The sequence below is a fragment of the Nycticebus coucang genome, chromosome 13 (genome assembly GCF_027406575.1).
Source record: "Nycticebus coucang isolate mNycCou1 chromosome 13, mNycCou1.pri, whole genome shotgun sequence".
Classification (NCBI taxonomy): Eukaryota; Metazoa; Chordata; class Mammalia; order Primates; family Lorisidae; genus Nycticebus; species Nycticebus coucang.
The window spans coordinates 2,697,203-2,713,170 of NC_069792.1; the positions used below are offsets into that span (position 1 = coordinate 2,697,203).

The 15,968-nt window shown below is 36.3% G+C and overlaps 1 protein-coding gene across 3 annotated transcripts in view; it reads left to right on the forward strand.

Annotated features, from left to right (window-relative positions):
- SNTG1 (syntrophin gamma 1) overlaps positions 1-15,478 on the forward strand; it is a 703,177-nt gene extending 687,699 nt beyond the window's left edge. For all 3 annotated transcript variants that reach the window (XM_053558928.1, XM_053558930.1, XM_053558929.1), the window contains one exon: positions 15,260-15,478. In XM_053558928.1, the coding sequence (XP_053414903.1) occupies positions 15,260-15,418 (159 nt within the window). In that variant the 3' untranslated portion in view covers positions 15,419-15,478. The remainder of the gene's footprint in view (positions 1-15,259) is intronic.
- Positions 15,479-15,968: the final 490 nt, after the last annotated feature.

Sequence of the window (15,968 nt, forward strand, 5' to 3'; positions counted from 1 at the left end):
TATTGTTTCATGCCTTAAATTTAAGTCCTTTATCCATCTTGAATCAATTTTTGTGAGTGGGGAAAGGTGTGGGTCCAGTTTCAGTCTTTTACATGTGGATATCCAGTTCTCCCAACACCATTTATTGAATAGGGAGTGTTTCCCCCAAGGTATGTTCTTGTTTGGTTTATCAAAGATTTGGTGGTTGTAAGATGTTAGTTTCATTTCCTGGTTTTCTGTTCGATTCCAAATGTCTATGTGTCTGTTTTTGTGCCAGTACCATGCTGTATTGACCACTATGACTTTGTAGTACAGCCTAAAATCTGGTATGGTGATGCCCCCAGCTATATTTTTATTACTAAGAACTGCCTTAGCTATATGGGTTTTTTTCCGGTTCCATACAAAACGCAGAATCATTTCTTCCAAATCTTGAAAGTACGATGTTGATATTTTAATAGGAATGGCATTGAATAGGTAGATTGCTTTGGGAAGTACAGACATTTTAACAATGTTGATTCTTCCCATTTATGAGCATGGTATGTTCTTCCATTTGTTAATATCCTCTGCTATTTCCTTTCTTATGGTTTCATAATTTTCTTTATAAAGGTACTTTATCTCTTTTGTTAGGTATATTCCTAGGTATTTCATTTTCTTTGAAGCTATGGTGAAAGGAGTTGTGTCCTTAATTACTCTCTCATCTTGTCTGTTATTGGCATATACAAAGGCTACTAACTTGTGGACATTGATTTTATATCCTGAGACATTACTGTATTTTTTGATGACTTCTAGGAGTCTTATGGTTGAGTCTTTGGGGTTCTCTAAGTATAAGATCACATTGTCAGCAAAGAGGGAGAGTTTGATCTCTTCTCCTCCCATTTGGATGCCCTTTATTCCCTTATCTTGTCTAATTGTATTGGCTAGAATTTCCAACACTATGTTGAATGGTAATGGTGACAGAGGACAACTTTGTCTGATTCCAGTTCTAAGAGGAAAAGCTTTCAGTTTTATTCCATTCAGTAAAATATTGGCTGTGGGTTTGTCATAGATAGCTTCAATCAGTTTTAGAAATGTGCCACCTATGCCTATACTCTTCAGTGTTCTAATTAGAAAAGGATGCTGGATTTTATCAAATGCTTTTTCTGCATCTATTGAGAGGATCATGTGATCTTTATTTTTGCCTCTGTTAATATGGTGGATAACGTTTATGGACTTGAGTACATTAAACCAGCCTTGCATCCCTGGGATGAAGCCTACTTGATCATGATGAATGACATTTTGATGATAAGCTGTAATCTATTGGCTAGGATTTTGTTGAGAATTTTTGTGTCTATGTTCATGAGTGAGATTGGTCTGAAATTCTCCTTTTTGTTTGGGCCTTTTCCTGGTTTTGGTATCAGGGTGATATTTGCTTCATAGAATGTGTTGGGGAAGATTCCTTCTTCCTCAATTTTTTGGAATAATTTCTGCAGTACAGGAATAAGCTCTTCCTTGAAGGTTTGATAAAATTCTGGTGTGAAGCCATCTTGACCAAGGCAATTTTTGGTTGGAAGTTTTTTATTGTTTCTTTAATCTCAGTGCTTGAAATTGGTCTGTTCAGGAGCTCTAGTTCTTCCTGGCTAAGTCTAGGGAGAGGGTGTGATTCCAAATATTGATCCATTTCTTTCACATTGTCAAATTTCTGGGCATAGAGTTTCTGGTAGTATTCAGAGATGATCTCTTGTATCTCTGTGGGATCAGTTGTTATTTACTCTGTATTATTTCTGATTGAGGTTACTAGAGATTTTACTTTTCTATTTCTTGTTAGTCTGGCTAATGGTTTATCTATTTCACTTATTTTTTCAAAAAACCAACTCCTTATTTCATTAATTTTCTGAATGATTCTTTTGTTTTCAATTTCATTGATCTCTGATTTGATTTTGGATATTTCTTTTCTTCTACTGAGTTTAGGCTTAGATTGTTCTTCTTTTTCCAATTACATAAGATTGCTTGTGAGTTTGTTGATGGGCTCTCTTTCGGTTTTTCAAATGTAGGCATCTAAAGTGATAAATTTTCCTCTCAAAACTGCTTTTGCAGTATCCCACAGGTTTTGGTAGTTTGTGTCTTCATTGTTGTTATGCTGAAGGAAGTCAATGATTTTCTGTTTTATTTGTTCCTGCACCCATCTCTTATTAAACAGAAGATTGTTTAATTTCCATGCCTTTGGGTGGGGTTGAACTTTTTTGTTAGAGCTGAGTTCCACCTTTAGTGCCTTGTGGTCTGGGAAAATATAGGTAAAATTTCAGTTTTTTTATTCTGTTGATATTTGTTTTGTGTTCCAGGATATGATCAATTTTGGAGAATGTTCCATGGGGTGATGAGAAGAATGTATATTCTTTATCTTTGGAATGGAGTGTTCTATATGTGTCAATCAAGCACAGTTGTTCTAGGGCCTCATTTAAATCTCTTATATCTTTGTTTAATTTCTTTTTAGAGGATCTGTGCAGCTCTTTAAGAGGAGTGTTAAAGTCCCCTGTTATTATGGTATTATCGGATATCATATTGCTCAGACTGAGTAAAGTCTGTTTCAAGAATCTGGGAGCATTTAAATTGGGTGCATAAATATTTAAAATTGAAATGTCTTCTTGTTGTATTTTTCCCTTGACCAACATAAAAGACCAACATCTTTGTCTTTTTTGACTTTAGTTGCTTTAAATCCACGTGTATCTGAAAATAAGATTGCAACTCCTCTTTTCTTCTGAATTCTATTTGCCTGAAAAATTGTCTTCCAACCCTTGACTCAGAGTTTTAATTTGTCTTTTGAAGCCAGGTGTGTTGCTTGCAGACAGCAAATGAATGGCTTGTGTTTTTTTAATTCAGTCAGCCAATCTATGTCTCTTCAGTGGGGAATTCAAGCCATTAACATTTATTGAGATAATTGATAAGTGTGGTAGTATTCTATTCATCTTATTTTGTGAGAGTCCATTGCTTAGTTTTATCTTTTGCATCAGTGTGGAGGTTAGGTTCTGTCCTTTAAGTTCTGAGTTCTTACTTTGCTGCTGATCCATTGTGACAGTCAGTGTGTAGAACAGGTTGAAGTATTTTATGTAGAGCTGGTCTTTTTGTGGCGAATTTCCTCAATGTTTGTATATCTGTAAATGATTTGATTTGTCCATCAATTTTAAAGCTTAGCTTAGCAGGGTACAGAATTCTGGGCTGGAAATTGTTCTGTTTAAGAAGATTAAAGGTAGATGACTATTTTCTTCTTGCTTGGAAAGTTTCATTAGAGAAGTCTGCAGTCACTCTGATGGATTTGCCCCTGTAGGTCAACTGGCTCTTACTCCTGGCAGCTTGCAGAATCTTTTCTTTTGTCTCGACTTTGGACAGGTTCATCACAATGTGTCTTGAAGAAGCTTGGTTAGAGTCGAGGTGACCTGGGGTCTGATATCCCTTGGAAAGCAGTGTGTCAGAATCTTTGGTGATATTTGCAGAATTTTCATTTATGATATTCCCTAGTATGGCTTCCATTCCTCTGGGGCATTCTTTTTCCCCTTCTGGGATTCCTATAATTTATATGTTGGAACACTTCATAAAGTCCCATAATTTTGACAGTGAATGTTCTTCTTTCTCTCTCTTCTTTTCTGCCTCTTTAGCTATCTGAGTTATCTCAAGAACTTTGTCCTCTACCTCTGAAATTCTTTCTTCTGCATGGCCTAACCTGTTGCTGATACTTTCCACAGCATCTTTAACTTCCATAATTGACTGCTTCAGTTTCTTCAGCTCCACTATATCCTTTCTATATTCTTCATATTGTTCATCTCTTATTTGATTCTGTTTTTGGATTTTCTTTTGGTTATTTTCAACTTTATTAGCAGTTTCCTTCATTGTCCCATCGTTTCCTTCATTGTTTTCATCACGTGTATTCTAAATTCCTTTTCTGTCATTCCTAACATTTCTTTATAGGTAGAATCCTCTGCAGTAGCTACCTTATGGTCCCTTGGCGGGGTTGCTCTGGACTGGTTCTTCATGATGCCAGGAGTTTTCTGCTGATTCTTCCTCATGAGTGATTTCTTTTATCTGTCTCCTTGCCCTAATTTTCCTTTCTCTTGCTCTTGCTCTTTAAGTTCCCGTGCCTGTGGACCAGTGTGCCAAAACCGGTCTCACTCTGCCCCTGAGGGTTAAGACTGTAAGGCAGCTAAGTCCCCCACATTCTTTTAATTTTTTTAGTTTGTCTATTTTGTTCCTCTTCTTTTGGTCTCTCCAATATGAATATTATATCTTTTACTACAGTCTTACATTTCACTCCAGGGTCTTTCTTTTTTTCAATCTGTTTTATAACTTTTATCCTAACTGATTGTCATTGTTCTTTACCCGGTTCACTGATTGTTTTCTCTTTCCCCTTCTTTTAGCTGTTGAGCTATCCTTTCAGTTTTTATTTACTTGTGTATTTTTCAATTCTAATATTTCCATTAAATTCTTGTTCATCTCTTCTATTTCTTTGCTAGGATTTCTGATCTTTTTATTGAGACATTATAGGTTTTCATTTGTTTCAAGCATGCTGTGAATAATTTTGTTGTGAATAGTTCATAATATTTGTGAGGTAATTCTCAAATCGGTATCATATGAGCATTGACATCTGTTGTTTGTTTTATAAGTATTCTATTGAATTTGAGATTTCTCTGATACTTGTCATGATGAATGATTTTCAAATTGAAGTGGATATTTTGATTTTTTGTTATAAGACTCTAGACCTTACTTAAACCTTAATTTTTTTTCTAATTTCCATGAGCACATTTTTCTCAAGTCAAAGGAGAGTACCATACTTTTTCCATGTAGGGTAGAATTTCAGGCTCCGTGATTGACCTGCACTGACAGCTAAGCCCTGGGATCTTCACATCTGCTGTGCAAGAGTAGGACATCAGATTTCCTGACAGGTGTCTACTAACACCTCCTTAACTAGGGGGGTTAGAACTCCTCACTGTTTACTTTTGAAATCTTATGTTTGTTTTACATATGATATACAAGGATTGTAGTGGCACTTAGGGAGAACAATAGGGAGATATATGTCTACTTCATCTTCCCAGAAGTAGAACTATTTATAGTTTACAGTTAGAGACACATATAGATTAATAGTAAAAGGATTTAAAGACAAATGCCATTTAAACAATAATGAAAAAAGAACTAAAGTACTACAGTAATTTTACACAGAGGACTTTAAGACAGAAATTGGTACAAGATACAGAGAAGGGCATTTTATAATGGAAAATAAATCAATATTCCAGGAAGATGTAATACTTATAACCACATTTGATGATAAAAATAGAGCTAAGAGACAAGAATTGATGCAACTGAAGAGAAAATGGAAAGTGCAGTTGATTAGTTGTAGTCTTCAATACTGCACTTTAATTAATGAATAAAATAATTAGAACCTTAACAAGAGCACAAAAGACTATCAACATGATCAACCTGGCAGATGTGCAGACATGTTTAGAACTCTGTACCTAACTGCAGAAGAACACACATTGTTTTCCTCCATTGTACAAGCAACATTATCTAGGATATACCACATGTATGTCAGGCCATAAAAAAATAAAAAAACCCTGAAATCACACAAATTATGGGCTTTGATATAAAATGAATTAAATTAAACATATATAATGGAAAGTCATTCGGAAAACATACAAATATAATGCTATCACAAAAAATATTTCCAAATAACCAATGGGTCAAAAGAAAAATCAAAGAATTTTTAAATGAACTAGAAAATATTATGAGATAAATAAAAATGAAATCACACTACATCAAAACTTATGATATGTGGCTATAGATTGTTTAGAGGTAATTTGGTTATTCTATTAAGAAAAATAATGCTGTAATCAATAACCCAGCCTTTCTCAATAATAAAATAAAGAGAAAATTAATCCAAAAACAAACAGGAAGAAGGAATGATAAGTTTAGACCAAAAATAAATGAATGGAGAATAAATAAGATAATTGGGAAAATAGGAAAACCCCAAATCTAGTTCTTTGAAAGGCTCACAATACTGACAGCACTTTAATTAGATGAACAAAGATGGAGAGAGAGGGTTCAAACTTTAGACAATGAGAATGTGACACTGAATTTTGATTAAAAAGAAAAAATTACCAAATTATTATTTACTAAAATTTACATAATTAAATGAAGTACATATATTTCTAAAAAGGCACCAACTCATGAAATAGACTTTGGGAGAAACAGTAAAGATATTGGAATAGTATTGTTTTCCACAAGAAAGGCTAGATAAAGTTATCTGGCAAATTCCACCAAACCCAACAATTAAAGAACAAGTATTACCAATCTTTTGCAAAGATAGCTAAAAGAAAAGAAGAGGAAACTCTCCCCAAATTATTCTCTGAAATCAGAATTGCCCTGACAGCAAAACCAAAGTCAGCAGATGAAACTGCAGATCAATATTCCTGTGAATATAAATATAAAAATCCTTCACAAAATGCTAGCAAACCAAATTCAGCAACATACATATGTATTGTTATCACTTGAGCAATATCCCAGGATCAAATGATAGATGTGCATTTTAAAATAAAGACCTAAGATACTTTACTAAGAAGAATATGTTCCAGGTCCATCCATGTAAACATGAAAGAGGTAAAGTCTCATCTTTCTTTAAAGCTGCATAATATTCCATGGCATACATGTACCACAATTTGCTAGTCCATTTGTGGGTCGATGGGCACTTGGGCTTCTTCCATGACTTAGCAGTTGTGAACTGGGCTGCAATAAACATTCTGGTACAGATGTCTTTGTTATATTGTGATTTTTGGTCTTCTGGGTATAAACCTAGTAAAGGAATTAAAGGATCGAACGGCAGATCTATTTTTAGGTCCCTAAGTATTCTCCAAACATCCTTCCAGAAGGAATGTATTAGTGTACATTCCCACCAGCAGAGCAGAAGTGTGCTCTTTCCTCCACATCCACACCAACATCTCTAGTTTTGGGATTTTGTTATGTGGGCTACTCTTACTGGGGTTAGGTGATAATCTCAAAGTAGTTTTTATTTGCATTTCTCTGATGATTAAGGATGATGTGCTTTTTTTCATGTGTTTGTAGATCGTGCATCTGTCTTCTTTAGAGAAGTTTCTCTTCAAGTCCCTTGCCCACCCTGAGATGGATTCACTTGTTCTTTTCTTGCTAATACATTTGAGTTCTCTGTGGATTCTGGTTTTTTTTTTTTTTTTTTTGGCCGGGGCTAGGTTTGAACCCGCCACCTCTGGCATATGGGACCGGCGCCCTACTCCTTGAGCTACAGGCGGATTCTGGTTATTAAAACTTTATCGGAGGTATAACTTGCAAATATTTTCTCCCATTCTGAGAGGGCTGAGGTCTGTCTGCTTGCTTTACTTATTATGTTCTTGGCTGTGCAGAAGCTTTTTAGTTTGAGAACTATTCTTCTTAGCAAAGTATCTCAGGAATGGAAGAAAAAGTATCCAATGTACTCAGCCCTACTATGCAGCTAATTTATAGCTTTCACATGAAGGCTATAACCCAACTATAGCACAAGAATATGGGGAAAGGGCCAAGGGAGGGGAAAGGAGGGGGGAAGTCAGGATGGTGGGAGGGTACTGGGTGGGGCCACACCTATGGTGCATCTTAGAATGGGTACAGGTGAAACTTACTAAGTGCAGAATATAAATGTCTACATACAATAACTAAGAAAATGCCATGAAGGCTACATTGAACAGTTTGATGAGAATATTTCAGATTGTATATGAAACCAGCATATTGTACCCCTTGATTGCACTAATGTACACAGCTATGATTTAACAATAATAAATAAATAAATAAATAAAATAAAATAAAGCCCTATAATACACCATAGTAGTTTAAAAAGGACAAAAATACATAATCATTGCATAAGAGATGCAAAAAATTTGCAAAATCAAACACCCTTTTATAAGAAGTACATTGAAAAAAATCTTAAGACCAGAAAGATTGGATGCTTTCTCCCTAACAATCAGAATCAAGACAATGATCTCTGCTTTACCGAGGTCCATCAACAATGTATAGGAAATCTGAGCCACAGATTAGATGACATGAATTTATATAGAGAAAATTCTCACGAATCCTCCAAAAACCTATTAGTACTAACTAGGAAATGACATCAGCAAGGTTGCTGCACTCAATGCCAATAGACACGAGTCAGTTGTGGTTTTTTTATACTCTGACAATGCATATCTGAAGATGGAATTAAGAAAACAATTCCATTTCAATAGCATCAGAATGAATAAAATTCTTTGGAATAAATTTAGCAAAAGAAGTGCAAGTCTTATACATTGAAAACTGAAAATCATGGAAAGGAAATGAAGAAGATTTAAAAAGTGGAACTACAGATCATGTATGTAGTTGCACTAGGAATTGTAATATTTCTAATATAGCAATATTCTCAAAATTAATATACATATGTAATAAAATTCCTATCAAAATTCCAATTGCCTTTTTGCAGAAATGGACAAGCTGATCCTAAAATATATGTGTAAATATAAAGGATCCAGAATAGACAAATAATCTTGGCAAAGGAGAAGTTGGAGGACTCACACTTTCATCTTTCAAGGCAATGTGGTAATTACAGCTTTCAGGTATTGTCGTTAAGAACAGACACAAAGAACCCTGGAATAGAACTGACAGGCTAGAAATAAAGCTCATTTATAGTTAGTTGACTTTTGGCATGCTTGTTTTTCAGCACAATAAAATGTGAAAGGAACAGTTTTTCAACAAATGGTAGTGGGGAAACTGCTCATCTAATTCAAAAAAATTATATAATGGCTACTTTCTTCACACTATGGAAAAGTTACTTAAAAATAAATCATAGACATGAATGTAAGTGTTAAAACAATAAAGCTCTTTAAAAAAGACATAAAAGTGAATCTTTTTGACCTTGGGTTTGGTAATTGTTCTCAGATTTAACACCAAAGCCACAAGAGTCAAAAGAAATAAAAATAAGCAAATTTGACTTTATCAAAATTAAAAGCATTTGTGATGAATATAACATCACAAGGAAAATGAAAATAAAACTTACAGAATGGGAGAAAATATTTTCAAATACTGTATATCCAAAAAACTTTTATGCAGAATAGATGAAGGATTTTTGGAATCCATAAATAAAAACATAAATAACCCACTTAATAATTGCCAGAAGATCTGACTTTGAATTTGTCTAGAGGAGATATTCAAATGGTCAATAAGCACAAAAAAATTATGCTTGAATCATTAGCAATAAAAATGCAAATCAAAACCACAGTGAGATACTACTTCCCACCATCTAGCATAAATATGATATTAAAAATAAACCAGACAGGGCAGTGCCTGTGGCTCAAAGGGGTAGCGCCCTGGTGCCATATGCCAGAGGTGGTGGGTTCAAACCCAGCCCCAGCCAAAAAATAAAAATTTTAAAAAATTAAAAAATAAATAAACCAGACAATAGCAATGACTAAAGTAGATGCAGGGAAATTAGAGCACTCAGATTTTGCTAGTGATAATGTAAAATGTTGCATTGCATTTAGAAAACTGCTCAATGCTTCCTCAATAAGCACAAAATGAAGTTGTCACATGACACAGCAAATTCACTCCTAGGTATTAAAACATATGTCCTTATACACACTTGAAGAAATTGTGTACAGATGTTTATGGCAGCATTATTCACAATAACTAAAAATGGAAGCAACACAGATGTTCAACAAGTAATAAATATGGAAGAAGAAAATTGGTTATGTCTGTGCAAGAAATTATTATCCAGCAATAAAGATAAAAGGAGTGCCATTCATGCACAACCTGATAAACCTTGAAAACATTAAATAAATGCTATCAGTCGCAAAAGTTCTCATATGTATGGTATTATTTATATGAAGTGTCCAGAATTGGCCAATCTATAGAAAGAGAAATAGATGAATGATTACCAGGAGCTGGAGAGGGGTGACGTGGGGAGTAAATTGTGCTGGGTATAGGATACGTTTGGGGGATGATACAAATGTTCAAAAATTTGATAATGGTGATGGTTGTACAACTCTGTGACTGTGCTGTGATACATTAATTATTTGCTTTAAACAGATGAATTATAGCTCCATGAGGCTGCTGTGGAAAAAAAAAAGTGAATGACACAGACTGGGGTCTGTGAAACTAGGGAACATATTCAATTATCCATTAGGGGCATAAGCAAATCTGACTGTGACTAGTGGGGTTTGAAAGAAAGAAGTAGTGATGGAGAGACCTGTGTTTTACCTGACGACGGTGAGGTCATGAAGGGATTAAATTTAGCCTTGAAGAAAGGATGAGCATCCCCAGCTACTCGGGAGGCTGAGGCAAGAGAATCGCTTAAGCCCAGGAGTTGGAGGTTGCTGTGAGCTGTGTGAGGCCACGGCACTCTACCGAGGACCATAAAGTGAGACTCTGTCTCTACAAAAAAAAAAAAATAGAAAGGATGAGCATCACAGTGGAAGTGAAAGAGAAACCCGTCTTAGGGAGAGAACAATCATGAAATCAAGAGCGAGAGTGGAAACACCATCATGCTATTAGCCAAAGAATTGATAAAATGCTATTTTTCCCCAGATTTTCAATAATTATTTTGTTTTCACACTCGAGAAGACTTATTGCTCTTTTAGTGACATATTGAGTGCAGCATGATGGTGTTGAAGTGGGAAACAAGTATGAAATGTATGTGATGGGTTTATTGGGTCCACTGAGTGTTACTCTCCAATATACACATAGATTCCGTAGACTCAGAGAGTTGTTAAAAGTTTCTAAGGAGTAGATAGACTGAGAAAGGTTAATTTCAGATGATATGCCTAGAATAATACTCAGAAATTATTTAGTACTTTGTCAACATTTACAACACTTCCTGTTTCATCCTTCCTGTCAGTCAATGACCTTCCTTCTTATTTCACTTACAGACCAGAATTAAGCAAATCTACACACCCCAAATTCCTCCATCTTCCCGAGTGGTGTGGTGCCCATCACCTCTCCTGCCACTCTGGTCAGGACCCAGGTTCCCTCTCATGCCACCTCCCCACCTGGCACAACAGCCCACCACCCTTCTCTTTTGCTCAAGAAGTTGCTACAGCTGTCCTCAGATGTGAGCCCTCTACTGTTCCGTAGCAGCAATCCTACAAATGCATACTAATTTCTTATCTCCAAAAATATATTATTGGTTGTGTCTATTTCTTCATTTCTCTGCTCCCTGTAAGGGGGGAAAGACTTCTCCAAAAGAAAGTCATCTATAAGAAATCTAATTCCTTTCCACCCAATCTCTCCTGAACCCATTGCTAAAAGTCTTTGGTCTCTCTGGACAAAAAGTCTCTTGTAAAGGATAAAAATAACTTCCATGTTGGTACATCCCATAGTCAATTTCCAGTTGTCTTTTTACAAGAATCTGTTTTTACTTCTCACTTTTGTGGCCACTGCTGGTGGCTCTTCTGTGCTTGTTTTTCCCACTTTCTTACATCATCATACTGCAGGGTCCCAGGAAGGAGTGCCCAGGCGTTTTCTTTACACACCCTTCACACCCAGATCTTCTCATCTGGACCAAGCGCATCTAAATGCTCATACCTCATAAGCTTTATTTTCAACTCTTATTTTTTCTCTTAAATTACCCTGATATGGTCAACTCTCTACTTATCCCTTGATTAGCATATCTAACAGGCTCTTGTTGGAACATATCCAAAACCCAAATCTTGATCTTTAATGCCAATCCTGCTCTTCCCACAATTCCTCCTTTTCTGGACATCCCAACTTTCTTCCTCCAGTTGTTCACCTTGACTTTCAAATATGACCCCTTTCATACAGAAAAACTTTATAAGTATAAGGTGTCTCTTTTCTTTTGGTACCATTTCCCTGGAGCTCATTCTCCTTAGAGAATGATCAATTTCAGGCATATGTCAATTCTTCTGATCAATTTTTGGATTTCATTTTTTGTTGGTTTTCCACTTTTCCTACAATTCCCTTCATTGTTTTTGCCATCCATACCTTGAAATCCATTTCTGTCATTTCCACAATTCTTCTATAATAGCTACATTGTGATCCATTTAGGGAGTTGACCTATTCTGATTCTGTTGCCAGTGGTTTTTTGTTGATATCTCCTCATGTGTTGTTTCTTGTTCTTTATATCCTTCCCCTACCTACTTCTCTGTCTTCCATCTTCCCCTCACTCTCTTTTGTTTTTTGAGACAGTCTCACTATGTCACCCTGGGTAGAGTCCCATGGGTAGAGTGCTGTCATGGCTCACAGCAACCTCAAACTCCTGGTCTAGGGCTACAGGTGCCTGCCATAGCACCCAGATGGTCTTCTTCTTCTTATTATTTTTTTTTTTTAGTAGAGACAAAGTCTCACTCTTGCTCAGGCTGGTCTCGAACACCTGAGCTCAAGGTATCCCCTGTGTCAGCATCCCAGAGTGTGAGTCACTGCACCTGGCCCTTTTTTCTTCCCTTGGATTTTCTTTGTTTCTAGGGTTGTGGCTGAAATGGCCTCTTGGTGATGGTGGATGGTACTTGTGAGTGTGAATCAGCCACACCTTCTTTGCTTCTGTTGGAAGTTGTTTTGAGGGCTCTATTCTCCCCATTCCTGGTTGATGTTTGAGTGAGCCAAGTGCTGAGATGTCCTTTTGTGTCCATGATAGACTCTGGTCATCCTGGTGGAGAACTTGGGGGTCCTGAACTTTTGGAGGGACCCTGTCCTCTGCTTTCTCACTTGAGTTATTTTCTTCCCTGCACTTTTCATATTCTGGCATTTATTTATGCTCCTATATGCTGTCTCCTGTCACTGGAATGCAAATCTTTTTTGTTTACTGCTATTATCTTTCACCACCCTCAAAGGAATAAAAGTGTAGGAAACACTCAGTAAATATTTATCAAATGAATGTTCTTAAATTTTGAAGATAGCTTGTATTTAATGAGATTTGGGGGATTAATGAAGATGGGAAGAGCTCCCTCCCAGGGATATCCACTAACTTGGTGGATGTCATTATGGGTGTTGGGTAGATGGCTGGGAATGTAGATGTAGGACTCACCTGGAAAAGGAGAAAAAAGGCGGTGGGGGTTGACATGACAAGGACCCTTGAAACTATGAGAGTGGATATGATTGCAAAGCTGACCAGTGAGGCACAAGAAAGATGAGTTGAAATTGGAATCAAGAGCCAAACTTGAACCCACTTCAGTTTCCTGTGTTCATTCTAAATTCCCATTATTTCCTGTCTGCTACCCACTGCGGCCAAAAAAAAAAAAAAGAAAGAAAGAGTTGTAAACATTTTAAAACTTCAATCCGCATTAAATTATTTCCAAATAATTGACAAGGTATGAATAATTGAAATGTTTAGATATTTCTATATTTGGATTCTTTTTTCCTTCTTCATCAAAATATAATCTCCAATTTAATAAAGATTTAATAGAATTATTTCTGAGAAAAAGGTATTCACTATAATAGTTCTGCCTAGCTGTAACATTCAGCAATATTCTACCCTTCACCAAGAGTACATTGCATGGTTTTGTTGTTGTTGACGTTATTGTTGCTTTTGGAAAATACAAAGAAAAATCTCTTATTTTCCCAAACTTTCCAACGCTTTTCATACCGGGTAGACTTAACATGGGTTGATACAAAAAAATATTCAAAGTCTTCATGGAAAATAAGCTGGCTGCCCAAAGAATGATGAGATGGATGGAGAATTTTCAGGGCTAGCTAAGGCAAGAGAGCATGGCTACTTTGCGAGAAACAGTGGATCCTTTAAAAATGAAGCTTTGAAGGTAATCATGATGGAGATACTAAAAAAATTTTTTTTTGGTGGAAGCATTCCAGGGAATTAGAAGGATTAAGTGAATAGCTTTTGCCAGTTTTTACAGTAAGTATTTGCCATAGGAAGCTGATTATTAAATGCTCAAAGGAAACTGAGAACGCACAGCTATTTCTGAGAACACACAGCTATTTCTTTTCTCATGCCACGAACATGTGTTATGCCCTGTAGTGCTCCTATATCATGACCCAAGAAAACACCCTGAGAGTGAAGTATTTTAGTTCAATACCTCTCTGGTACATGACAGAATTATTATGTGTCCTGAGTGGATATTTTCTATTAGTTTCCACAGCCACATGCTTTACTATAAATTGCATACACTATCAGTAGTGTGCATATCAATTATAATTCTCATTCATTATTACAAATATATAATAAAATAGCAACTAGCTTCTCAGCAATTTCCCATGGTTGGTTAGCCTCTCGTTTTTCTCTTTGTGACAGAGTCATCAAAGTTAGTTCATTAAGCACATAAATACACCAGTCTCCTCTCAATCCTCTTGGAGTTAAAACATGATTTCGGGCCTGATGATGCTCTTTTATAGAATATATTTGCAACATCATCTTTCAAAATCTGTCCTGAGCATTGTCTCATGATTTTATAGCGAGTCTGACATCATTTGTGGTTTGAATGAACTTTTCCTTGTTTCACTGTAATATATATCTTTTGGTTAGCACTGGTAAGTGAGCTACTTAAAAACCCAAAATAAATTAGTGGGTTCTAATTGACTTTTATGTTCTTTCAATAAATATGTCATATACATCATTCAGTAAGCAGCTGCAACAATTAAAACTAATGCATGGGTTATTTTTTAGAAGTGAACCATTTGGCTCCGTGTGTCAAGAACACGCACCTCCCTTGCTTTTCACATTTTTCATTCAGATACCTATGACAAATAATAAACAGTAACTCATTCTAAAACATAGCAAAGAGCATGTTCTCATTATGCTAATCCATATTTAATCATCTGGTATGCGGATAAAGAGATAAACCTGATTTTTAAAGTACTCTCAGCTTTCTCATTATTTATACATTATTATTATTTTTTAATTAATACATTTATGCCTATGTGGGGTACAATGTGTTGATTTTTTTTATATACTCTGACGTGCTTATATCAAACCAATCAACATAGCTTTTGCCTCATTTACTTGATTATTGTGTTAGGACATTTTTGTTCTACACTTGACAGCTTTGATTTATACCCTTGTGATATTCAGACATTATCAAAAGTTCAGTTTGGAAAAATGAACAGTTTATCAATCCCTACCACTTGCCCACCACATTTTGAAGTAAACCTGCCTGCCACATCTATGACACACACACACACTGACCAGAAATATCTGCATTAGACATTAGTTTCCAGGCATCATTAATCCTATCACAGATTCATTGCACATGAAAGAAAAATTATAGTTATCCTATTATTAAAGAAATTGATTTCTCGTTTGTGCTCCTACTTTCTTTTTCCCTTTCAGGAGCTGGAATTTTCGAATTTATTCGCTGTTCTTCACTGCATTCATTCATTCTTTGCTGCCAAAGTGGCTTGTCTGGACCCTCTTTTTTTAGGCAGTCAGGCGACAGCTTCTGGCGCTGCGGGCTCTGCGACCACGAGCAAAGCCAAGTTCACGGCTTGACGCGCGGCTGTGACTGTGCAAACTGGAAGCAGCCCTCACGTTACACCCTGAAACCCTGGTATTTCCCAGTCAGCAGTGGTGTCAGCAGCAAAACGGAGGTCCTGGGCTGTCTCAGAACACCGGTCTTCTGGAAACCATCTGTGAATCCTTCCTCGCTCGGCCGCTTTTTACCAGCAGGTTCACCGCTTTCACCCAAAGTGGAGACGAAGGAAAGATGTGAAGAAGTATGTAAATAATATAAAAATTGTAAGCTATCTATAAATAAAAACACCTAATTAAATGGTGATTTCTGTATTTTAGATTATTTTGTATGACAAATAGGTGTTGTGCAGGATCAGGAGCTATTGCCCTACCCTTGTTCTAGGAGGGATATTGGAGAGGCTACAAGCTTGGCAGGTGGCAGCCGGGAGCGCGCGGGACGGTTCACCAAAGAACCGGGCGCTTTAGTTTGTGTTTATAAATTTCCCCTGCGGTCCTCCTCACATGACAGATAGCGGCGCTCCAGTTCTGTTTAACTTATTGTAAACTAGTCGGAAAAAAAAATGCAAAA